Source organism: Pristiophorus japonicus, chromosome 1 (genome assembly GCF_044704955.1).
Source record: "Pristiophorus japonicus isolate sPriJap1 chromosome 1, sPriJap1.hap1, whole genome shotgun sequence".
Taxonomy (NCBI): domain Eukaryota; kingdom Metazoa; phylum Chordata; class Chondrichthyes; family Pristiophoridae; genus Pristiophorus; species Pristiophorus japonicus.
Window position 1 is genome coordinate 456,382,756 of NC_091977.1, and position 27,246 is coordinate 456,410,001.

General features: G+C 45.9%; 1 protein-coding gene across 1 annotated transcript in view; it reads left to right on the forward strand.

Annotated features, from left to right (window-relative positions):
- LOC139276152 (copine-3-like) overlaps window positions 1–27,246 on the forward strand; it is a 102,065-nt gene that overhangs the window by 54,660 nt on the left and 20,159 nt on the right. The window contains exons 10-13 of the mRNA XM_070893699.1: window positions 2,533–2,592; window positions 3,624–3,757; window positions 18,028–18,082; window positions 18,168–18,219. Coding sequence (XP_070749800.1) covers window positions 2,533–2,592; window positions 3,624–3,757; window positions 18,028–18,082; window positions 18,168–18,219 — 301 coding nt within the window. The remainder of the gene's footprint in view (window positions 1–2,532; window positions 2,593–3,623; window positions 3,758–18,027; window positions 18,083–18,167; window positions 18,220–27,246) is intronic.

Here is a 27,246-nt window from a genome sequence, read left to right on the forward strand (position 1 = left end):
CAGTAGCACATGTAGGGGTTCTAGCAGGGTGCTTAACCCAGGTAGGAAATTACCGAAATATTAAAATAGTCCCAGGAACGACCACAGCTCCGTCACGTTCTGTGGTCTTGGCGCGTTCTTGATGGCCTCCGTCTTGGCGCCGGTGGGCCTGATGCCGTCTGCTGCGAATCTTCTTCCCAAGAACTCGACCTCCGGAGCCAGGAAAACACACTTCAAGCATTTCAACCTGAGTCCCACGTGATCCAACCGACTAAGAACCTCTTCCAGATTCTTCAAGTGCTCAGTGGTATCCTGACCTGTAACCAGTATGTCATCCTGGAAAACCATGGTGCGAGAAACCAACTTTAGCAGGCTTTGCATCTTCCGTTGGAAGATTGCCGCGGCTGACCGAATCCTGAATGGGCATCTGTTATAGATGAACAGACCTTTGTGCGTGTTGATGCAGGTGAGGCCTTTTGAAGACTTCTCCAGCTTCTGCGTCATGTAGGCCGAGGTCAGATCCAACTTGGTGAACATCTTCCCTCCAGCCTGGGTCGCAAATAAGTCGTCTGCCTTGGGTAGTGAGTACTGGTCCTGCAGAGAGAAATGGTTAATCGTTACTTTATAGACCCCACAAATTCTGACCATGCTGTCCTCTTTAAATACTGGGACAATCTGACTAGCCCACTCATTGAATTCCACCGGCATGATGATGCCTTCTCGCTGCAGCCTGTCCAGCTCAATTTCCACTTTCTCACGCATCATATATGGTACCGCCCATGCCTTGTGGTGGATGGGTCGTGTACCGGGAACCAAATGGATCTGCACTTTGGCTCATGAGAAGCTTCCAATGCCTGGCTCGAACAACGATGGAAATCTGCTCAGAACCTGGGCACATGAGGCGTCATTGACTGACGAAAGCGCTCAGATGTCATCCCAGTTCCAGCGGATTTTTCCCAGCAAGCTTCTGCCGAACAACATGGGGCCCTCCCCTGGCACGATCCACAGCGGGAGTTCGTGTACTGCTCCCTCATAGGAGACTTTGACTTCTACACTGCCAATTACAGGGATTAGTTCCTTGGTGTAAGTCCTTGGTGTAAGTCCTTAGTTTGGTGTGAATGGGGCTGAGCTTGGGCCTGTGTGCCTTGTTGCACCACAGCCTATCGAAGGTCTTTTTACTCATTATGGACTGACTCGCACTCGCGTTCAGTTCAACTTTCAACATTATTGGTGGACATTTCGTGGTGAATGTGTGTACCCCGTACACTTCTGCCTCCTCGGTACGAGTCTCCAATTCAGCCTGATCCACAGTGGATCGATCTTCCTCTGCAATGTGGTGGTTTGCAGGGTTTGCAGCTCGCCTGCACAATCGCTGGAGGTGTCCCGTTGTTCTGCAGCCGTTGCACGCATAGTGTTTGAAGCGGCATTGATGGGGCCGATGATTACCTCCACAACGCCAACAGGGTGTTAACTGCCTCGCATTAACGATTGATGGCGGACTCTGGGTCATCTGAGGTCGTGCAGCAGCAGCCGGCGTGTATGTTCTGCCATGTATATTCCTGCTCGAAAACGACGTTACTTTGTGCACAGTACTGGCCGAAACCCCTTTACTCTGCGAAATCTGTTTGGTGTTGTCGCTGATGGACATAAATGCCTGGGCTATCGTTATGGCTTTGCTTAGATTTGGAGTTTCAACACTTTGCGAAGGATTACCTCATGGCCAATGCCCAGTACAAAAAAGTGTCTCCGCATTTGTTCTAGGAATCCCTCAAATTCGCAATGTCCTGCGAGGCGCCTTAGTTCGGCGACATAGCTCTCCACTTCCTGGCCCTCCAACCGTTGACACGTGTTGATCCATAAAAACGCTTTCCTTAGGATTCAGGTGCTTCCGGACCAGCATACACAATTCTTCATAGGATTTAGTTGTTGGTTTTACCGGAGTTAGAAGATTCTTCATGAGGCCACAGGTTGTTGCCCCACAGACAGTAAGGAGGATTGCCCTTCGTTTGGCAGCGTTCTCGTCCCCTTCCAAAGTATTGGTCGAGTCTCTCCACGAAGGCCTCCCAATCGTCCCCTTCTGAGAACTTTTCCAGCATACCAACTGTTCTTTGCATCTTCGCGCGGTTGTTTGTTACCTCGTCACCAATTGATACTCATAATAAAGGATGAACTGAGTACTGTGAACATTGAACAAGTGTGACCTTAACTCCTTTTAATAGGACTCCAGAGTGCAGGTATCTCGTGGGTGGCCTGCTTATATACAGTGCTCCCAAGGGATGCTGGGATCCCTTGGGATTCCAACAGGTAGGCCCTCTGGTGGTGGTGTTTTACAGGTTGAAGGGGTTAAATACTTAACAATTTTCAAATAGCAAAATTCAATCAGCAGTGATCACATCTGTTAGAAAATGGGTGGCAGAGGTGGGGCTTACAATCCTGTTGTAAAGGTCCAGTTTTCCTGCGATACATACATGCTTCCAGAAATTACCTCTGGAAAACATTATTTACCTGCGATAAAACAACATTGTTTTAGTTCTTTAAAAATCTAATTTGCAGATCGTGAAAGAGTACTCTTTCCTGGATTACATCATGGGTGGCTGTCAGCTGAACTTCATTGTAAGTAAAACATCCCCTGAAGCTAATCAATGTAAATTTGGTCCCTCCTCAGTCTCTCCTAATTCTCAAAGCAGATCAATATGAAGTATTATATACAAACACAGTTGATATTTGAAATAACCTAGAATTGATAGAGGAACATTAATAACGCTTGTTCATATAGAATTCCTTCTTTTGACAGATTAATTTTATGTTTTTGGTTTATCCTACCCTTGCCTTGTTAGCCGTCCCTAAATGCATTACCGTACACTGCTCTGGATTGAATTCTATTTGCCTCTGTTCTGCCCACCTGACCAGTCCATTGATTGATCTCTTCCTGTTTCTGTTGGATACCATGTCAGAAAAATTAATCTGTAAGCAATTTATATCCCAGTAGAGTAGCATAGTGGTTATGTTCTTGGACCAGTAATCCAGAGGCCTGGACTAATGATCTGGAGATAGGGTTCAAATCCCACCACGGCAGCTGTGGAATTTAAATTCAGTTAATTAAATAAAGCTAGTATCCGTAATGGTGACCATGAAACTGCAGGATTGTCGTAAATACCCATCTGGTTCACTAATGTCCTTTTCGGGAAGGAAATCTTACCCGGTCTAGCCTATATGTGATTCCAGACCCACAGCAATATGGTTGACTTTCAACTGCTTTCTCAAATGGTGGCTCATATCGCAATTAGGGATGGGTAATAAATGCCTGCCAGCGACATTAATGAATCACGTGAATAAATTTTTTAAAAGCTTACTGAATGAAATATATAAATACTGCATGGTATTCAATTTACAGTGATGTTAGTCCAAGTATCCTAGTAAAACAATTAATAAATTATAATCCCTGTTGCTTTTAACATTAATTGATGTTAAATAGGAAACACTTGCCATTACAGCTAATTTTAAAATTACACTGACCATTCTGACCATTATTTTTGTGTTCGTTAAATATAATTTGTTTGGGAAGATGAATGTTAACCCAAAGGTCTGCATGCTACATTTCATTGTTTATTTCCAATAAATGTTTTCATGTTTCCCAATTGCAGGTTGGTATAGATTTCACAGGCTCTAATGGAGATCCTCGCTCACCTAACTCTCTACATTATATACATCCTAATGGATTTAATGAATACCTGATGGCAATCTGGTCTATTGGAATGATCATTCAAGACTACGATACGTAATGCATTCCTTTATTTTTTTTGTCAATTTACAGTTCCATTTTAAGTTTTTCCTCAAGACTAGCGTAGAAAATTATATCTGCTTGTGAAGATAAAAACTGTATAATACAAATTCTTGTAGATATGATTTTAATGTTTCCATTGCTTGTCTAATGTTAATGAAAATTATTTTTAAAGCTTTTTTTATGTACAGTTATGGAAATATAACACTAACAGTATTATAGGCTCCAGGTTTTTACATGCTTTTGTAACCGTGGTGAGATCTAGTAATGCTTTTTTATCCATTGCAATTAAAAGTCAGATTCTGTCTTTGCAATCCTAAAGATGTAGGTTATTGTGACAGAGCTTTCCAATGGGGCAGTTTGTGGCATAGCCATATTGGCCAGGATCTTCTTTTGAATTTAGCTACAAAACATATTTATCAATCCCCAGCTGTGTCACATTTTGGAATTTCATCATAGGCAGTCCCTCGGAATCGAGGAAGACTTGCTTCCACTCTTAACATGAGTTCTTAGGTGGCTGTACAGTCCAATACGCGAACCATAGTCTGTCACAGATGGGGCAGATAGTCGTTGAGGGAAGGGGTGGGTGGGACTGGTTTGCCGCATGCTCTTTCTGCTGCCTGCGCTTGATTTCTGCACGCTCTCGGGATGAGACTCGAGGTGCTCAGCACCCCCTCGGATGCGCTTCCTCCACTTAGGGCGGTCTTGCGCCAGGGTCTCCCCGGTGTCAGTGGGGATGTTACACTTTGAGGGTGTCCTTGTAACGTTTCCGCTGCCCACCTTTGGCTCGTTTGCCATGAAGGAGCTCCAATTGGAGCGCTTGCTTTGGGAGTCTCGTGTCTGGCATGCGAACTATGTGGCCTGCCCAGCGGAGCTGATCAAGTGTGATCAGTGCTTCGCTGCTGGGGATGTTGGCCTGGTCGAGGACGCTAATGTTGGTGCCCCTGTCCTGCCAGGGGATTTGCAGGATCTTGCAGAGACATCGTTGGTGGTATTTCTCCAGCGACTAGAGTTGTCTACTGTACATGGTCCGCATTTCTGAGCTATACAAGAAGGTGGGTATGACTACAGCCCTGTAGACCATGAGCTTGGTGGCAGTTTTGAGGGCCTGGTCTTCAAACACTCTTCCTCAGGCGGCCGAAAGCTGCACTTGCGTACTGGAGGCAGTGTTGGATCTCGTCAATGCCTGCTCTTGCTGATAGGAGGCTCCCGAGATAAGGAAAGTGGTCCAAGTTGTCCAGGGCCGCGCCGTGGATCTTGATGATTGGGGGACAGTGCTGTGCGGCAAGAACAGGCTGTTGGAGGACCTTTGTCTTTCTGATGTTTAGCGTAAGGCCCATGCTTTCGTACGCCTCAGTAAATGCGTCGACTATGTCCTGGAGTTCAGCCTCTATATGCACAGACGCAGGCATCGTCCGCATACTGTAGCTCGACAGCAGAGGTTGGGGTGGTCTTGGACCTGGCCTGGAGGCGGTGCAGGTTGAATAGTTTCCCACTGGTTTAGTTCCACTCCAGCGGGGAGCATGTCGACTGTGAGATGGAGCATGGCAGCGAGGAAGATTGAGAAGAGGGTTGTGGCAATGACGCAGCCCTGTTTGACCCCAGTCCGGACGTGGATTTGGCCTGTAATGGATCCGTTGATAACGTCAGCCTGCATGTCGTCGTGGAGCAGGCGGAGGATGGTGACGAACTTTTGGGGGCATCCGAAACGGAGAAGGACGCTCCATAGACCCTCGCGGTTGACTGTGTCAAAGGCCTTTGTAAGGTTGTATAAGGGTTGGTGCTGTTCCCTACATTTTTCCTGCAGCTGTCGTGCTGCAAAAATTATGTCCATTGTGCCCTGTAGGGGACGGAATCTGCACTGTGACTCCAGGAGGAGCTCCTCGGCAACGGAGAAGACGGTTGAGGAGAACTCTAGTGACGACTTCCCAGTGGCTGATAACCGGGAGATTCCTCTGTAGTTGCCGCAGTCGGACTTGTCCCCTTTTTTTAAAGATGGTCACGATCACTGCATCTCTGAGATCTCCCGGCATGCTCTCCTCCGTCCAGATGAGAGAGATGATTCGCGCCAGTCGTGCCTCTCCGCCATACTTCAATGCCTCAGCAGGAATTCTATCCGCTCCCGAGGCCTTGTTGTTCTTAAGCTGTCTTATGGCTTTTTCTACCTCGTGCAGTGTTGGGGTTTTACTGAGGAGTGGTGAGTAGCATGCTGCGGGATGGAGTCGAGAACACTCGAGTCAAAAGCAGAGTCTCGGTTGAGGAGATCGTCAAAGTGCTCCTTCCAACGGGCCCTGACTGCCTCAGTGTCTTTGAGTGTTTCCTTGTTCTTGCCCAGCAGTGGGGTGGGGCCTTGGGTGTTTGGACCGTAGCTGGCCTTGACTGCGATGAAGAATCCTCGCACATCATGGCTGTCGGTCAGCTGCTATATCTCCTGTGCTTTCTCCATCCACTACCTGTTCTTTAGGTCATTGGTTTTTTGTTGGACCTCAGCCTTGACGCGTCTGTAATGCTGCTTTGCTGCTCCGGAGTTGGGTTGTTGCTTAAGGCTCAGAAATGCCCTATGTTTGCGATCTATTAGCTCTTGGATCTCCTGATCATTCTCATCAAACCAATCCTGATGTTTCCTGGTCGAGTGACCGAGCGTCTCTTTGCAGGCATTGGTTATGGAGGCCTGGAGGGCAGACCAAGCGCTGTGGACATTTAATCATCGTAGGCAGTCCCTCGTATCGAGGATGACTTGCTTCCATGCCAAAAGGGATGAGTTCACAGGTGTTTCTTATATTCCAGATCCTGAGCTACATCGTGAAGGGTGGAAGATGCCTGTGCTTGGATTTTTTTGTTGCACACCAGCCACCACATGGGCTTGGCAGAGCTAGGTCTTGGCCCAGTGGCAAGGATTACCCAAGACTAACCGGAGACCAGCTCTGCTGCACAGACAGAGCGCGCACACATATCACAGTGTGGGCTGGCCCGTGCTGCCCCTGGGCCCTCGCCTCTTCTGGGCCCCAGATTCACGCCTCTCCTGGGCCCCGGTCACTTCCATCTACAAACTCTTGCCGCTTCTTCGCCCCTCCTACTGTGCCTGCCTGCACTGCAATCAACGACCTGGCCGGGGCCTTTGGAGGAGCAGCTTGCGACGGCCCGGCCCGGAAATCAGCGCGGTCCCGGCCTGCAAGACCATCAGCAGGCCGGGGCCATCGGAGGGAGCAGCGTGCAGTGGCATACCACTGCAGGGAGCAGCGCGTGCTGCTGCAGGAGGGCGACAGCTACGAAACCAGGTCGCTGATAGATTTAAAATAGCACCTTAGATAAATGAGTTGACGACACATAGAAATAAATGGGTATGATCTGATAGCCATTAGAGAATGGTTGCAAGGTGACCAAGGCTGGGATCTGAATATTCAGGGATATTTGACATTCAAGGAGGATAGGCAGAAAGGAAAAGGAGGTAGAGTAACCCTGTTAATAAAGGATTTGATCAGTGCAGTAGTGAGAAATGATATTGACCCAGAGAATCAAGATGTAGAATCAGTTTGGGTGGAGATAAGAAGTCACTGGTGAGAGTAGTCCATAAGCCTCGTAACAGTAGTTACACTGGGGTGCGGACCGTCAGGTCCAGGAGACTTGCCAACCTTTAGTCTCATTAGTTTACCTAGTAATTTTTCTATAGTCTAAGTGATTGTATTGGGTTTCCCCCCCTCCCTGTCGCCCCTTGATTATCTATTATTATTGGGATGCTTTTAGTGTCTTCTGCCTTGAGGTGTAGGGATTTGTTCAGGGTCTCTGCCGTTTCCCGTTGTTAATTCCCCGGTCTCATCCTCTGGAGGACCAACGTTTGCTTTGACTACTCTCTTCCTTTTTATATACCTATAGAAGCTTTTGCTGTCTTTTTTTAAATATTTCTTGCTAGTTTACTCTCAATCTATCATCTTCTCTCTCATTTTTTTTAGTCGTCCTTTGCTGGTTGCTAAATAATTCCCAATCCTCTGGCCTACCACTAATCTTTGCAACATTGTATGCCTTTGTTTTCAATTTGATACCATCCTTAACTTCCTTAGTTAGCCACAGATTGTTCATCCTTTTGAATCTTCTCACTGCAATATATCTTTGCTGAGAGTTATGAAATATCTACTTAAATGTCTGCCAATGTTTATCTACCGTCTTACTTTAATCTATTTTCCCAGACCACTTTAGCCAACTCTGTCTTCATTAATTTGTAATTGTCTTTATTTAGGTTCAGGACACTATTTTGAGACCCAAGTTTCTCACATTCAAACTGAATTTGAAATTCTAACATGCTTTGATCGTTTTTCCCTAGAGGATCCCCTTTACTATGAGATCATTAATTAATCCCATCTCATTACACATTGCCAGATCTAAAATAGCCTGCTCCCTGGTTGGTTCCAGAATGTATTGTTCTAAGAAACCATCCTGAATACACGCTATGAATTTGTCCTCAAGGCTCCCTTTGCCAATTTGATTTGTCCAATCTGTGTGAATATTAAAATCACCCATGATTATTGTGGACATTTACTACTGCCCCCACCCACACATTCATAATCCAGCACCATCTCCGCTGAGCAGGATTCTGTTGCTCGCCCCTCAAAATAGTGGCTGTCCCCAACTGACCATTTCATTACCTCTCATTGGGCCCAAGTTTCCACATGATTTGCGCCTGATTTTTAGGAGCAACTGGTGGAGAACGGACTATCTTAGAAATCGCAATTCTCCACATTTTTTTTTCTGCAGTTCTAGTCAGGTAGAGCAGTTCTAGTCAGGTAGAACAGTTCTACTTTGGAACAGAATTATTTTCTTCAAAAGGGGGCGTGTCCAGCCACTGACGCCTGATTTCAAAGTTTCCACAGTGAAAACGTACTCCAAACTAACTTAGAATGGAGCAAGTGAAGATTTTTGTAGAACTGAAAAAACCTGTTCTACACATTAAAAAAATCAGGCGCAGGTTACAAATTAGGCGTCCAGAACGAGGTGGGGGGGGAGGGAAGGGAAGTCATTAAATTCTACAATAAATCCTTATTTATACTTATACAAATATTATACAAATAAATCCAACCTGAATAAACATATATGAGCAAAGAAAAGATTAAATAAACCATCTTCCTACCTGTGTGAAAGTGCTTCAGGCAGGCCTTTTGGGACCGAAGGCTGAACGGGCCGGCCCGAGACTTCGGGCAGGGCCCGTCCCCAGCACCAGATTTACAGCTAGGTGGCGTTGGGTCGGGTCGGGGAGGTTCGGTTCGGTTCAGGTCGGGGGGAGGGAAGGAGAGAGAGGGGGGAGAGGGAGGGAGGGGAGGGGGAATCGGGTCAGGTCCAGTCGGGGGAGGGGGGAGCGGGAGCGGGAATCGGGTCGGGTCCGGAGGCGGGGGGAGTGGGAGTCGGGTCGGAGGGCGGGAGCGGGAGTCGGGTCGGATCCAGTCGCGGGGGGGGGGAGCGGAGTGGAGCGGGAGTCGGGTCGGGTTGGATCCAGTCGGGTGGGAGGAGCCTTATTCATGCAGCCCCAGTGAGGCCATTCGGCCAGGGCTAGGGGCTGCGTGCTTCGGGCCCCTCCCACACAGTTTCGGGCGCCTGGAGCTACTGCACTTGCGTGCCCACTGTAGCGCGCATGTGCAGAGGTCCCGGCACTGTTTTCAGCGCAGGGACCTGGCTCCGCCCCCCCAAAGCTCGTGCTGTGCTGCGCCGTGGGCCAGAGGACCTGCAGGGAGGTGGAGAATACGGAGGATTTTTTTAGGCGCACTAGGCGTGTGGAAACTTGGGCCCATTATTTCTCCCCTTATCATTCTTCCCCCTCATTGCAGTTTTTCCATGTACAGCACGTTATTAACTTTGAACAAAATGTGTCTTGAGTTTTGTTTTGCATTCACAATCATTTGCTTCCTTAAGCAATTGATTTTTAATGTAGTTGTCTGTTACTTGCATACACCTTAACTTCAGTAGAAATGCACCCTTCGCTAAAGGGCTCCCTTTGTTACAGAGCAGCTATTTGCTCCAAAGTTCTTGCAGCTGAAAGGTTCAACTTGATTGGGGAAGCAACAGTGGAGTCATGTGAAGCCTTCCCAGTCCAGTGGCTGAGAATTGGGGGCCAATCATAATGGAGTCCCCACCCTCCAGACCAGTGATATTGGGCCCCAAGTTTCGAGCCGCGCCTAGAACGGCGCAGTCCAGACCTGGACGCCTGTTTTTCACGCCACAAAGTGCGCCTAAAAAAAACTTCCAGATCCTCCAGCTCCCTGCAGGTCGTTTGCAGCTCTGCTCGGCGCAGCGCAGCAGGAGCTGTAGGGGACGGAGCCAGGTCCCTGCGCTGAAAACAGTGCTGGGACATCTGCACATGCGCGCTACAGTGGGCGCGCATGTGCAGTAGCTCCAGGCACCCAAAACTGTGTGGGAGGGGCCGAAGCACGCAGCCCCTAGCCCTGGCCCAATGGCCTCACTGGGGCTGCATGAATACGGCTCCTCCCATGGCCAGCTCCTGTTTCCTCCCGACCCGACTCGACTCCCGCGCCCCCCCCGGACCGGACCCGACTCCCGCTTCCCCCCCCGGACCCGACACCGACCCGACTCCCGCTTCCCCCCTGCCTCCGGACCGGACCCGACCTGACCTCCCTCTCCCTGACCCGAACCGAACCGACCTCCCTCCCACCACACCCCCGACCCGCGCTCCCCCCGATCCAACCCAACGCCACCTACCTGTAAATCTGATGCTGAGGACGGGCCCTGCCCGAAGTCTCGGGCCCGGCCCGTTCAGCCTCCCTTCCCCTTCTCCTTCCCCCCCCTCCCCCCATCATCTCCCCTCCATCTCCTTTCCTTTCCCCCCTCCATCTCCTTTCCTTCTCCCCCCTCCCCCCATCATCTCCTTCCCCCCTCCCCCCATCATCTCCTTCCCCCCCCCCCCCCCCATCATCTCCTTCCCCCCCCCCCCCCATCATCTCCTTCCCCCCCCCCCATCATCTCCTTCCCCCCCCCACCATCATCTCCTTCCCCCCCCCCATCATCTCCTTCCCCCCCCCCACCATCATCTCCTTCCCCCCCCCCCCATCATCTCCTTCCCCCCCCCCCCATCATCTCCTTCTCCCCCCCCCCATCATCTCCTTCTCCCCCCCCCCATCATCTCCTTTCTCCCCCCCCCTCATATCTCCTTTCCCCCCCCATCATCTCCTTCCCCCCCCCCCCCCCCCCCCTCATCATCTCCTTTCTCCCCCCCCCCCCCCCCCCCATCATCTCCTTTGGGCCATAGTGAGGCCATTGGCCCCCATCCCTCCCACATTGAAAACTGTCACAGGACCTGCCTTTCCCTGCCTGTCCCTCGAAAGACAGCTGTAGAACAACACAATTGGGGCTTACATCATCTAGCCGATTACAGCCGATGTAAAGTTCCAACAATATGGCGATGGACCTTTAAGTATCTCTCACCTCATGCCTGTGAGAATTGAGAGATTACTGGGCTTGCTCCAATGGAAGAGTTTACTGACCTGTTCACCTCCCCTGCCAAAAGTCTGTGTGCCTGCCTGGTTCCCCCTCTGCTGAAATTGCATTAAATATGATCATTTTTGTACATTATAATCCAACAGGAAGCATTTGTATAAATGCTTATCTCACAAACTACAAAGTTATTAAATTAATTTTGATCTCTTGGAATTTTGAAATGAAAAATCATTAACTGAGGAGAAGCACTTCCTTGTAGGGAAGATGGGAAGGAAAATCAACAAGCAAGTCACTCATGGATGCCTAATACAGAAGACAATGTAGGAATAGAAGAGGCCAAAAATAATTTTGAAGATGTTCTCACTTTTATTTTTAGTTTTAATTTGCTGCCAATATTTTACCATATGTTACTTTCATTCATAAACAATAATATATCGCAGTGCTGAAAAAAAAATCATCATCATCATCATCATCCTAGGTGGTCCCTCGAACAAGGATGACTTGCTTCCAAAAGAGTTCATAGATGTTTCAATGAAGGACCCGATGTTCCAGTCCTGAACTCCAATTGAGGGGCTGGAAGATACCTGTACATGGATTTTTTTAACATGTGGGGACTGTTGCACATCAGCCACCACACGGGCTTGACAGCTAGGGCTTAATTCAGTGGCGAGGGTTAACCAGGACAACTGGAGACCTGCTGTGCTGCACCGACCTAGTGTGTACACATATCGCAGTGTGGGCTAGCCCATGCTGCCCCTGGGCCCTCCGCTCTTCTGGGCTCCATATCCTCATTTGCAAAAATCATGCTAGCTTGATGGCTCCCAATAATTCCTGTTGTGTGAGCATTGAGTTGAACAGGATTTGGAACTAAGCTGGAACCAAGGTCCGAGAGGAAATGATAACTAGGGCTGTAAGTAAGACTTTAAACTAATAACATGGGGGAAGTGAACTTCTAGAAATGACAGAAACCCAACAATAAAAGAACCAGGAAATGTGAGTAATGGACAAACTAAAGGAAGGAATAAGGATATCCTGATTGGATAGTCATATAGCATAAAGTTAAAATAATGAAAAGAGAGAGAGAAATAACATATTAAAAACAATAAAAACTGTTGGTACAACATGTATGTAGTATTCAAGATGAACTGGAGGCAATCATTTGCAGAGAGGATCTGGATATAGTAGGGATGACTGAAACATGGCTACATAGAACAGGATTGGCAACTAAATAATGCAGGATATAACATATTTTGGAAAGAAGAGAGGTGGAATATTTGTAATAGTCTCACTGTTAAAGGCACTATATAAATACAAGTTGTTGTTGTTGTAGTCACAGATACTATTATGGCAACAACAGCTTGCATAGTAAAATGCCCCAGGACACTCCACAGGAGTGTTGTCAAGCAAAATATGACTCCGAGCTACATAAGATATTAGGACAGATCACTAAAAGCTTGATCAAAGAGAGAGATTTTAAGTAGCATATAGAAAGGAGGAGAAAGAGGCGGAGAGGTTTAGGGGAAAAATGGATGTAACTAGCAGTAAGATGGATCCAGAATCAATGTGGATTGAGTTAAAAGATAAGGGATCCATCAGCCTAATAGGGGTATACTATAGACCATCAAATAGTGCAACGATTTTTGGAGGAAGAAATATGTAGCCAAATCTACGAGGTAAGTAGCAGGCATTGAATAATAATCATGGGAGATTTCAACTATCCCCCGGCCCAAGTAAGCTGTCAGGAAGAAGTAACAGAAGGAGAAAATGGAATTTAGTTTCTATGGTGTACACTGGACTCCTTTCTCTCTCTACACAATAAAAGAATCACTGCTGGATCTTGTAATGGGTAATGAACCAGCATAGAAAGGAGAAGAGAGAGCATCTTTGTATTAGAGATCATAATATAGTAAGGTTCAAGATTAGGATCGAGAGTGACATAAGTAGGACAAAGACTAAGATAATTGGAAAAGAGCAAATTGAGGAAATGAGGGCACAACTAAAGGAGGTGAACATAAATCAGAGCAGGAGTAGGCAATTTGGCCCTTCAAACGTGATCCCACATTCAGTAAGATCAGGGCTGATCTGCCTCAACCTCACCTTCCCGCACTATCCCCATAAACCCTTAATTCCCTTGGTATCCAAAAACCTATTGATCTCTGTCTAGAATATACTCAACGACTGAGCATCCAGCTCAGCTCTCTGAGGTAGAGAATTCTAAAGATGCACAACCCTTTGAGTGAAGAAATTTCTCATCTCAGTCCTAAATGGCCGACCCCTTATTCTGAAATTGTGACCACGAATTCTAGTCTCCCCAGCTAGGGGAATTATCTTCCCAGCATCTACCCTGTCCAGTCCCTTAAGAATTTTATGTTTCAATTAGATCACCTCTCATTCTTCTAAAGTCTAGAGAATATAGGCCCAATCTCTCCTCATGGGATAATCCCCTCATCCCAGGAATCAGTCGAGTAAACCTTTGTTGAACTCCCTCTAAGTCAAGTATATCCTTCCTTGGGTAAGGAGACCAAACCTGTACACAGGAAACCAGGTGTGGTTTCACCAAGGCCCTATATAATTGTAAACTGGGAAAAAATCTTGAAAAACAGAAAAACAGTGGGAAATCTTTAAAAGGGTAATCAATAGAGTTCAAGAGAAATCCATTCCATTTTTTAAAAAAAACCAGCACTCTAATTATGAAGTACTAAAGTTTAATATAGAACTAAAGGGAAAATTGAATATATATATATATTTATTTATATGTGTATATAATATGTAGTGCATGTATGTGCACACATTCCATAGAAGAGTGGGTAGTGCCACAGGACAGCTAATGTTCTTAATATATGAACAGATAGATGAAATTATAGATCAGTCAGTTAACTTCAATGATAGGAGAGATACTGGAATCTATACTAAAAGAAATAATATAATAGCTTCTAGAGACAGAAAATATAATAAATAGTCAGCGTGGATTCCGAAGAGATAAAGACTAAACAAAGGTAATGGAGTAGATGTCATATACTTGGATTTTCAAAAGGCCATCGATAAGGTACCACGCGGTCGGCTCATGACGAAGGTTAGGGCATGTGGAGTCGTGAAAAGTCGGTGAATAGATAGAAAATTGGCTAAAAAATAGAAAGCAGAGAGTTGGGGTAAAAGCTAGTTATTCAGATTGGAGGAAGGTAGAAAGCAGTGTCCCAAAAGGATCAGTGCTGGGACCACTGTTATTCCTAATTTACATTAATGAATTAGATTTAAGAACAGGTAAGTCAATATCAAAATTTGCAGATGTTACCAAATTAGGGGAACAGGGGAGGAATGCAACATAATACAATAAGACATTAGAAAAAGTGCAGACTGTGCAGTTACGTGGCAAATGAACTTTAACATAGATAAATGGGAGATGATGCTCTTTGGTAGGAAAAATAGAAACATCACCCGCAGCGTAGAAAATCAGAAACTGAATGGGGTAGAAGAGCAAAGAGATCTAGGGATACAGGTGAACAAATCATTAAAAGCAGCATTGCAGGTAAGCAAAGCAATTAAAATGCTAACAAAGCAGAGCTTTATTTCTAGGGGTATAGAATTCAAAAATCATAGATGGTTCCTCGAACTAGGAAGTCTTGCTTCCACAAGAGTTCACAGGTGTTTCAATGAAGGACTCTGTTCCAATCCTGAACTCCAGTTGAGGGGGTGGAAGATGCCTGTGCGTGAATTTTTTTAACGTGTGGCGACCGTTGCACATCAGCCACCACACGGACTTGACAGAGCTAGGCCTTTATCCAATGGCAAGGATTAACCAGGACGACTGGAGACCTGCTCTGCCGCATGGACCTAGCTTGCACACACACATCGCAGTGTGGGCCGGTCCATGCTGCCCCGGGCCCTCGGCTCTTCTTGGCCCTGCATCCTCATTTGCCGCACCTCCACCACGATGTTCCAGGGCCAGCGCTCCAGCTCTATTTATAGCCCCAACCTGCGGTGGTGTTCTCACACAGGTCGGGGCGACCCACGAGTTGGTCATTATCCCACCATTCACACCCCAGCTTGACTTAATGTTTTTTTAGCTCCTAGCATTACCATTTGAATTTGGGGCCACCATCCCTTTTGTGTCTCTCGTCTCTCCTGCCTTCCACCCTATCACAGACCTTCCCTTTTGTTCATTACTACCCTCCCTCTTTCAGTGCTTTTTAAAGAATCTGTTCTTTCCGAACACTCTCCAATTCTGACAAAGGGTCACCGACCTGAAACGTTAACTCTGCTTCCTTTCCACACATGCTGCCTGACGCACTGAGATTTCCAGAAATTTCTGTTTATATTTATTATTTGAGTCATGTTAGGGTACAATTCCATGCATCCCAGGAGGCGATGTTCCCCAGAAGCTGTGCGGCTGCACAGCCGGCTCACCGACTTCTAAATCCGAAAAAACGCGCCTGCGCGATATTTTGAATGGGCCAAAAAAAATGTAACAATTAACGGGAACATTGCCAGAAGGCCTTCAGTAACTCGGGCAAATTGGCTAACTAACAGAAAGCAGAGAGTCGGGATAAATGGGTCCTTTTCAGGCTGGCAATCGGTGGTTAGTGGTGTGCCACAGGGATCGGTGCTGGGACCAATATACATAGATGATCTGGAAGAGGGGACAGAGTGTAATGTAACAAAATTTGCAGATGACACAAAGATTAATGGGAAAGCGGGTTGTGTAGAGGACACAGAGAGGCTGCAAAGAGATTTAGATAGGTTAAGCAAATGGGCTAAGGTTTGGCAGATGGAATACAATGTTGGAAAATATGAGGTCATCCACCTTGGGGGGGAAAAAAAACAGTAAAAGGGAATATTATTTGAATGGGGAGAAATTACAACATGCTGCGGTGCAGAGGGACCTGGGGGGTCCTTGTGCATGAATCCCAAAAAGTTAGTTTGCAGGTGCAGCAGGTAATCAGGAAGGCGAATGGAATGTTGGCCTTCATTGCGAGAGGGATGGAGTACAAAAGCAGGGAGGTCCTGCTGCAACTGTATAGGGTAGTGGTGAGGCCACACTTGGAGTACTGCGTGCAATTTTGGTCACCTTACTTAAGGAAGGATATACTAGCTTTGGAGGGGGTACAGAGACGATTCACTAGGCTGATTCCGGAGTTGAGGGGGTTAACTTATGATGATAGATTGAGTAGACTGGGTCTTTACTCGTTGGAGATCAGAAGGATGAGGGGTGATCTTATAGAAACATTTAAAATCATGAAAGGGATAGACAAGATAGAGGCAGAGAGGTTGTTTCCACTGGTCGAGGAGACTAGAACTAAGGGGCACAGCCTCAAAATACGGGGGAGCCAATTTAAAACCAAGTTGAGAAGGAATTTCTTCTCCCAGAGGGTTGTGAATCTGTGGAATTCTCTGCCCAAGGAAGCAGTTGAGGCTAGCTCATTGAATGTATTCAAATCACAGATAGATAGATTTTTAACCAATAAGGGAATTAAGGGTTACGGGGAGCGGGCGGGTAAGTGGAGCTGAGTCCACGGCCAGATCATCCATGATCTTGTTGAATGGTGGAGCAGGCTCGAGGGGCTAGATGGCCTACTCCTGTTCCTAATTCTTATGTTCTTATGTTCATGTGTGAGCCTTGATAGGAAGTACCAGACAGCTATTTGACTATGAAAAAGCTTTACTCAAGCTCAAACTTGCCCTGATGACCACACGAGCACACCGTTGCCAGCAGGGACCACTGGATAGTGATTCCAAAGTTGCTGGATTTTCCCTTCCCTTCCACATTTTCCTGCCCAAGCTGCTGGACTGCTTACTCAAACTGTATGGTCCAATGCTACACTGGACTGTCCTCTTACCCACAATCAGGGCAGCTTTACATTGGATAACTTTTTAATAACATACTTTTAGATGTGATGCACAGACCACAATCACTGCTATCAAAAGGATAACACTCCCCCTTACAAAAAAAGTGAAGTTATGTTAAATTTGTATAAGACTTTGGCCAGGCTGCACTTACAAGGATGGAACCTGAACTGAGAGATTACAGCTGTCAGGAAAGATTGAACAGGTTGAGACTTTGACTTAGAGGTGACCTGATAGAGATTTTTTAAATTGTGAATGTGTTAGAGAGGGTAGAAGTGGAGAGAATGTTGCCACTTGTGGGAGAATCCAAAACTAGGTGCCATAAATACAAGATAGTTACTAATAAATCCAAAAGGGATACAAAGAGAAATTTCTTTACTCGAGTGTTTAGAATGTGGAACTCACGAGCACAAGAAGTGGTTGAGGCAAATAGCTCAGAAGCTTTCAAAAGTAAACTAGACCAGTATGAGAGAAAAGAGAACAAAAAGATATGCTGAAATGAGGTAGATGGAATGGGAGTAGTCTCGTGCAATATAAAGAGCAGCACAGACTAGTTGGGCCGAATGGCTTGTTTCTGTGTTGCATATTCTATGGATTAGATTCAATTGAACAGTTAGCTGAAATAGATTATATTTAGGTTTCAGTCAACCATCTAAATTTTGTACTTAATTATTGTAAAGGGAATTTTCAAGATGACCAGTGACCTTTTGAGAGGGATGAGGTCTATCATGTTATTGAAGTGGCTTCTTCCCTCCTAATAACTGAATAAAATGAAACTTTTGTGAAGTGGTGTATAATTAAAATATGTTTGGAGCAGCAATTAAGTAAAATTAATATATGCAATAATTTGTGTACCACAATTTGGTTATCTGGTTTCTAACTTGTGGAGATATTTATTGTATGTCGCTACTGGAATGATTTAATCTCACATGCCGCCTTTTTCCAGTGATTTATAGGCAGATGTCTAATTGTGATTGTATCGTTAACAGAGACAAATTATTCCCAGCATTTGGATTTGGTGCACAAATACCCCCTACCTGGCAGGTAAATATAGATCATTTGTATAAAAGATTTATTCAAATATATTTTTATATACAAGTCATACTATGTAGTGGCATTTTTCCTGTAGGTATCACACGAGTTTCCACTTAACTTCAACCCTGAAAACCCATTTTGTGGAGGTATGGAACACATTTATTTTGTAATAACTTTTTAAATGGGAGGAAGAAGGGGACGATGTGGTTAAAGCAATGTTAAGATTCCAAGTAAGATGTGGGACTGTCCATATGACATTACTTTGTTGTCATATGACTCAAAATAATTGATTCCCATTTTGTTTTACTTGTTTATGGGATGTGGGCGTTGCTGGCAAACCTGGCACTTATTGCCCATCCTTAATTGCCCTTGAGAAGGTGATGGGGAACTATCTTCTTGAACTGCTGCAGTCCGTGTGGTGAAGGTACTTCATAGTACTATTAGCGAGCGAGTTCCAGGATTTTGACCCAGTGACAATGAAGCAAAGGCGACATACTTCCAAGTCAGGATGGTGTATAACTTGGTGGTGATGGTGTTCCCATGCGCCTGTTAACTTTGTTCTTCTAGGCGGTGACGGTCATGGGTTTGGGAGATGCTTTTGAAGAAAGCACACCTCCAAACATGTTATGAATATTCTGTTGTACAGCATTAGCTCCTGTATTTGAGGTATCCAACCCTCAGAACTAATCTAACCTGATTTTCTTGTCTCTCCTCACTGCAACCAATACCATGAAGTCTTGCTACAACTGTACAGGGCGTTGGTGAGACCACACCTAGAGTACTGCGTACAGTTTTGGCCTCCTTATTTAAGGAGGGATATACTTGCATTCAAGGCAGTTCAGAGAAAGTTCACTTGGTTGATTACTGGGATGAGGGGGTTGTCTTATGAGGAAATTTTGAGCAGGTTGGGCCTGTACTCGTTGGAGTTTAGAAGAATGAGAGGTGATCTTATTGAAACATGTAAGATTCTGAAGGGGCTCGACAAGGTAGATGCTGAGAGGATGTTTCCCCCTCTCGGGGGGGGAGGGAAAGAGGAGAGTGGGAGGGAGGGGGAGAGGAGGAGGAGGAGGAGGTGGGGAGGGAAGAGGGGGGGGGAGGAGAGAGAATCTAGAACTAGGGGGCATAGTTTCAGAATAAAGGGTCACCCATTTAAGACTGAGATGAAAAGGAATTTCCTCTCAAAAGATCGTGAATCTTTGGAATTCTCCACCCCAGAGCGCTGTGGAGGCTGAGTCATTGAATATATTCCAGAATATAGACATATTCTTGAACTATAGGGGAGTCAATGGTTATAGGGAACAGCCAGGAAAGTGGACTTGAGACCAAGATCGGATCAGCCATGATATTATTGAATGGTGGAGCAGGCTCGATGGGCTGTATGGCTTACTCCTGCTCCTATTTCTTATGATCCTTATGCCGCCTACTAATTTTAAAAACACACATCCAAATGTAGCACAACAGTTTTTTTTCCCCTCTTAACTCTCCACTCCTGGCTTTGATGACGAATACTCCATTGGTTCCATTGATGCTCTTCGCTCTTCACCTCACTTCAGGTATGAGCTGACGTATGTTGACAGAATGTTCCAACTGAGAGGCATCATGGTTGAATCTATTCCTGTTCCTACCCATTGCCATTGGATGGCCACTTTCTGGGGATTGAAGGTCACTTGATAGCTGTCAGGAGTTAGAACCCTAGTTCATTTACCAGCAGCCTAGCCCAGCCCAGGACACGGATTATAATTTAAGGGCTCAAATTTCCCCAGGAGTTGCCCCGCTTTTTTTGGAGCAAGTAGCTTTTTTTTGGAGTAACTTAAAAATCGCAAATTTCCCCATTTAACTTTCTCCAGTATAAGTCAGTTAGTTAGGTTTTTTTTAAGTTTAGGTTTTTGTTCCAAAAGGGGGCGTGACCAGCCACTTCTGCCTGTTTTGGCCATGGAAGCAAATTTGGCCAGCTATAAGTTACTCCAAACTAACTTAGGCCAGTGTGTGTGGCCACTTTTGTAGGCACAGAAAAGCCTTACCTACATTTAAGAGATCAGCATCGGGAACCATAGATAGGGGCGGGGGGTGGGGGTGCGGGGAAGGTGAGTTAGAGGATTCTAAATCACTAAACACCTTCACAGAATCAGCACAACATCAAAACAACTTCAGCTTAACAACTTCACGACATTATCAAAAATAAATGAAAGATAAATCAGCTACTGAAAGTAGAGCAGTCCTGCCTTGCCAACTGCAGAACGCGTCTGCTAGCCCTTCAGCCAGGGCTACGGGCAGCAGGCCTGCATGGGTGAGTGATTTTTTTTTTTTTAAACAGTTGTTCCTAAATGTTGTGTGGTGATAATGGAACATGAGTCAGTTTTAATGCAAAAAATCTTTTATTGGAAAGTTTACAATGCACTTCAACAACAACAACAACAACAACAAAGAAAGGCTGCACCCATTTCTCATCCACATATCACTTCCTCATAGGGGCGGTGGGGGTGGCGGCTGGGGGCCCAGCTTGGGTCTCAACAGAAGCTGGTATGGGGATTGCAGTGGGAGTGGCATTTGATTTTCAGGCCTGTGTGCCCTTATTGCAGTAGCTAGCTCCCGCATAGCCTCTGCCATCATTTGCACTCCCTCTGACATACCCGCCCTCAGTTCCTGTCTCAGTGCTTAAAAAAAGGAGGGAGAGAGAAAACTGGTAATTATAGACCAGTTAGCCTGACATCAGTATTGGGGAAAATGTTGGAATCAATTATTAAGGATGAAATAGCAGCGCATTTGGAAAGCAGTGACAGGATCGGTCCAAGTCAGCATGGATTTATGAAAGGGAAATCATGTTTGACAAATCTTCTGGAATTTTTTGAGGATATAACTAGTAGAGTGAACAAGGGAGAACCAGTGGATGTGGTGTATTTGGACTTTCAAAAGGCTTTTGACAAGGTCCCGCACAAGAGATTGGTGTACAGAATTAAAGCACATGGTATTGAGGGTAATGTACTAACGTGGATGGAGAACTGGTTGGCAGACAGGAAGCAGAGAGTCGGGATAAATGGGTCCTTCTCAGAATGTCAAGCAGTGACTAGTGGCGTGCCGCAGGGCTCATTGCTGGGACCCAAGCTCTTTACAATTTACATTAATGATTTAGATGAAGGAATTGAGTGTAATATCTCCAAGTTTGCAGATGACACTAAACTGGGTGGCGGTGTGAGCTGTGAGGAGGATGCTAAGAGGCTGCAGGGAGACTTGGACAGGTCAAATACATGGCAGATGCAGTATAATGTGGATAAATGTTATCCACTTTGGGGGCAAAAACACGAAGGCAGAATATTATTTGAATGGTGGCAGGTTAGGAAAAGGGGAGGTGCAACGAGACCTGGGTGTCATGGTTCATCAGTCATTGAAAGTTGGCATGCAGGTACAGCAGGTGATGAAGAAGGCAAATGTATGTCGGCCTTCATAGCTAGGGGATTTGAGTATCGGAGCAGGGAGGTCTTATTGCAGTTGTACAGGGCCTTGTTGAGGCCTCACCTGGAATATTCAGGTGTTCAGTTTTGGTCTCCTAATCTGAGGAAGGACATTCTTGCTATTGAGGGAGTGCAGCGAAGATTCACCAGTCTGATTCCTGGGATGGTTGGACTGACATATGAGGAGAGACTGGATCAACTGGGCCTTTATACACTGGAGTTTAGAAGGATGAGAGGGGATCTCATAGAAACATATAAGATTCTGACGGGACTGGGCAGGTTTGATGCGGGAAGAAAGTTCCCGATATTGGAGAAGTCCAGAACCAGGGGACACAGTCTTGGGATAAGGGGTAGTCCATTTTGGACTGAGATGAGGAGAAACTTCTTCACTCGGAGTTGTTAACCTGTGGAATTCCCTACCGCAGAGAGTTGTTGATGCCAGTTCATTGGATATATTCAAGAGGGAGTTGGATATGGCCCTTACGGCTAAAGGGATCAAGGGGTATGGAGAGAAAGCAGGAAAGGGGTACTGAGTGAATGACCATCCATGATCTTATTGAATGGTGATGCAGGCTCGAATGGCCTACGCCTGCACCTATTTTCTATGTTTCTAATTCTCCCGACAGTGTCACAACCTTATCACGCACCCCACTGACGGCGGCCACGAGTGATCGGGTAAGGGCATTGGTCTCCTCACCCAATGACATAACCTGATGTACATCTGATGAAGGCTGCATCTCAGGAGAGACTGGTCGGCTTCTCCTTCCCCTCGCCGTGGGTCTGCATAGCGGCACCCCTCCAGTGCGAGGTGCAGGCTGAGACGGTGGGGCCCCAGATGTTCCAATCTGCAGTCCACCACCGCCACTGGGACCCACAACCTTGGTAGGTGTGAAGCCAAGGAATGTCGTGGCAGAGCTCATGGAGGTGTCTGGCAAAGTGATGCCCGATACAATGGACTGATCCATATCACGATCATTCTCCCGTGAACACAGGTCCATGAACCCTCCCTCCCCCCACCCGCCTTGGTCTGGAGCGGACGCATCTTGTTGATCTTCAGGATGTTCAGAATTTTCTTCTTCTGCAAAATGCAACAGATCAGTCAAATGGTCAGCAGGAAAGGAGGGGGCAGGATGGGTGGAATGAGTAGTCTCACGTGTAGCAGACCAGTCAGCAGGAGGATTTGAAGGGTGACTATGCATTTTCATGATTGACCCTCACCCTCGTGTGTGTGTGTGTGGGCCCAGCTTGGTGCAGAGCTGATTCTTTTTTCTGTAGGTGCGACTCAGCAAGGCAGCGACCCTCTGTTCCAGTGGTGAGAGTTGGTGCAGATTTGACGGACCTCCTCCTATTCTAGTTCTCTCACTTTTGTTGTGGGCCAATTTATTTTGCAAAGATGAAAATATAATTTTTGCCACATGGTGAGCTTCTGATGGATAGTAACAATTGCAATTTCATTTAAAACTCAAGATAATACTTATACTCACTACTTGACCAACGTCCCGCCATTTCTTTTTACACTGGCTTTCAGTTCTTGCGGTCTTCACCCCTGCGGAGAATTCTTCTGCAGCTAGATTACAACGTCTCCTCATTTCTTTGGGTGGAACTTTTGTGGGACCACTCTTACTGATATCCAGCTCCTGCCATCTGACCTCAATGACAGTGACTAGTTTCTCCACCTCCTCATGCAAGAAGTTCTTCGTCCTTGCTGCGTCATTGGTGTATTGGATTTACACTCGGGTGATCTTGAAAACACAGTTCTCACCTTTCATACATCTATGCAGCACTCCTTTCCACTCCCTCAGCCACCCAAAAATCACAATTCACACCTTACCTTCTAATATGGCCCACTGCCAATGCTGCTGAGGCACCGAGGATGCTCTCCCTTAGAATGGCCGATTGCCAAGGTTCCTGCCCCACTGTGCGTGCGCGCATGCACAAACGGTCATGTGTCCCCCTGCCGGCACTCAAGGACACGCCGGGCCAAACCCCGCCCACCTGCCGGCTGAGCTGAACATGCCTCCCGCAGGTTTCTCAGCGCCACGCCACGGAACCACAGGGATCCAGGAACAGCCAAATTATCCCGGTAATTTGTCGGCGCATTTTTTCCTCCACAGTTGGCGCACCACATCGAACTACGCCGCTCTAAGCGGCTGGGGAAATTTGGGGCCATAGTACCTCCACTATCACCATGGCTGAGATCAACTAATTCAGCACAAACCAAGGATTAAACCTGAAACCTTCATAGTTTATGTTGCTCAGTATCACACTATTCAGTGGCTTTTCCCCACTGACATTGTGGATAAGTTTTGGAAGGGGACGGAGATAATGGGAGCTCGCTTCAAATCCTAATATAAAAAAACAAAATGTTCAAGCTGTCGATCAGGCAACATACTCAACAAAACTCAGTTTTGAGCCTTGAAGTCTAAAATAAAAAGCAATTGGAGCATATGTTTCTATCCGAGAGCTGAAAACGTTGCTGTGTTTCATTTTAATGCATTGTATGTGCTGTATTCTAAAAATGTTATAATGGGATGAATAAAATAGTTCACAATTTTCTTCAAATACCCAATTATGTCAGACCTCTTGGCTGTCCAGATCAAAAGGCACAACTTCTTGGGTTACGGAGAACTGAAAAAAGAGGCAGACAAAAAGCAGGAAACTATAGACCAGTTCGCCGAACATCTGTGGTTGGGAAAATGCTGGAGTTCATTATTAAAGAAGCAGTAGCAGGGCATTTGGATAAGCAAAATTCGGTCAGGCAGAGTAAGCATGGATTTATGAAGGGGAAGTCATGTTTGACAAATTTGCTGGAGTTCTTTGAGATTGTAATGAACAGGGTGGATAAAGGGGAACCAGTGGATGTGGTGTATTTGGACTTTCAGAAGGCATTTGACAAGGTGCCACATAAGAGGTTACTGCACAAGATAAAGGTTCACGGGGTTGGGGGTCATAGAAACATAGAAAATAGGTGCAAGAGTAGGCTATTCGGCCCAACGAGCCTGCACCACCATTCAATAAGATCATTTCACCTCAGTACCTCTTTCCGGCTTTCTCTCCATAGCCCTGGATCCCTTTAGCTGTAAGGGCCACATCTAACTCCCTCGTGAATATATCTAACGAACAGGCTTCAACAGCTCTCTGAGTGAAGAAGTTTCTCCTCATCTCAGTCCTAAATGGCTTACCCCTTATTCTTAGACTATGACCCTGGTTCTGGACTTCCCCAACATCGGGAACATTCTTCCTGCATCTAACCTGTCCAGGCCCATCAGAATTTTATGTTTCTATGAGCTCCCCTCATTTTTCTAAACTCCAGTAAATACAGGCCCAGTCGATCCAGTCTCTCCTCATATGTCAGTCCCGCCATCCCGGGAATCAGTCTGGTGAACCTTTGCTGCACTTCCTCAATAGCAAGAACGTCCTTCCTCAGATTAGGAGACCAAAACTGAATACAATATTCCAGGTGAGGCCTCACCAAGGCCCTGCACAACTGCATTAAGACCTCCTTGCTCCTATACTGAAATCTCCGAGCTATGAAGGCCAACATGCCATTTGCCTTCTTCACCGCCTGTTGTACCTGCATGCCAACTTTCAATGACTGATGTACCATGACACTCGGGTCTCGTTGCACTTCCCCTTTTCCTAATCTGCCGCCTTTCAGATAATATTCTGCCTTCATTTTTTTGCCACCAAAGTGGATAACCTCACATTTATCCATATTATACTGCATCTGCCATGCATTTCCCCACTCACCTAACCTGTTCAAGTCACCCTGCAGCCTCTTAGCATCCTCCTCACAGCTCACACTACCACCCAGCTTAGTGTCATCTGCAAACTTGGAAATATTACACTCAATTCCTTCATCTAAATCTGATGTATATTGTAAATAGCTGGGGTCCCAGTACTGAGCCCTGCGGCACCCCACGAGTCACTGCCTGCCATTCTGAGAAGGACCCATTTAGCCCTACTCTCTGCTTCCTGTCTGTCAACCAGTTTTCTATCCACATCAATACATTACCCCCAATACCATGTGCTTTAAGTTTGCACACTAATCTCTTCTGTGGGACCTTGTCAAAAGCCTTTTGAAAGTCCAAATACACCACATCCACTGGTTCTCCCTTGTCCACTCTACCAGTTACATCCTCAAAAAATTATAGAAGATTTGTCAAGCATGATTTCCCTTTCATAAATCCATGCTGACTTGGACCGATCCTGTCACTGCTTTCCAAATGCGCTGCTATTTCATCTTTAATAATTGATTCCAACATTTTCCCCACTGCTGATGTCAGGCTAATCGGTCTATAATTCCCCGTTTCTCTCCCTTCTTTTTTAAAAAGTGATGTTACATTAGCTACCCTCCAGTCCATAGGAACTGATCCAAAGTCGACAGACTGTTGGAAAATGAACACCAATGCATTCAGTACTCTGGGATGCAGACTATCAGGCCCCGGAGATTTATCGGCCTTCAATCCCATCAATTTCCCTAACACAATTTCCTGACTAATAAGGATTTCCTTCAGTTCCTCTTTCTCGCTAGACCCTTGGTCCCCTAGTATTTCCGGAAAGTTATGTGTCTTCCTTCGTGAAGACAGAACCAAAGTATTTGTTCAAATGGTCTGCCATTTCTTTGTTCCCCATTTATAAATTCACCTGATTCTGACTGCAAGGGACCTACGTTTGTCTTCACTAATCTTTTTCTCTTCACACATCTATAGAAGCTTTTGCAATCAGTTTTTATGTTCCCAGCAAGCTTCCTCTCGTACTCTATTTTCCCCCTCCTAACTAAACCCTTTGTCCTCCTCCTCTGCTGAATTCTACATTTCTCCCAGTCCTCAGGTCTGCTGCTTTTTCTGGCTAATTTATATGCCTCTTCCTTGGATTTAACACTATCCCTAATTTCTCTAGTGAGCTACGATTGAGCCAACTTCCCCATTTTATTTTTACTCCAGACAGGGATGCACAATTGTTGAAGTTCATCCATGTGATCTTTAAACGTTTGCCATTGCCTATCCACCGTCAACCCTTTAAGTATCATTCGCCAGTCTATTCTAGCCAATTCACATCTCATACCATTGAAGTTACCTTTCCTTAAGTTCTGGACCCTAGTCTCTGAATTAACTGTGTCACACTCCATCTTAATAAAGAATTCTACCATATTATGGTCACTCTTCCCCAAGGGGCCTCGCACAACAAGATTGCTAATTAGTCCTTTCTCATTACACATCACCCAGTCTCGGATAACCAGCCCTCTAGTTGGTTCCTCAACATATTGGTCCAGAAAACCATCCCCAATACACTCCAGGAAATCCTCCGCCACCGTATTGCTACCAGTTTGGTTAGTCCAATCTATATGTAGATTAAAGTCGCCCATAATAACTGCTGTACCTTTATTGCACGCATTCCTAATTTCTTGTTTGATGCTGTCCCCAACCTCACTACAACTGTTTGGTGGTCTGTACACAACTCCCACTAGTGTTTTCTGCCCTTTGGTATACTGCAGCTCTACCCATACAAATTCCACATCATCCAAACTAATGTCCTTCCTTACTATTGTGTTAATTTCCTCTTTAACCAGCAACGCTACCCCACCTCCTTTTCCTTTCTGTCTATCCTTCCTGAATATTGGACCAGCCTTGGTCACCTGGGAGCCATGTCTCCGTGATGCCAATTATATCATATTCGTTAATAGCTGCCTGCACAGTTAATTCATCCACCTTTATTACGAAT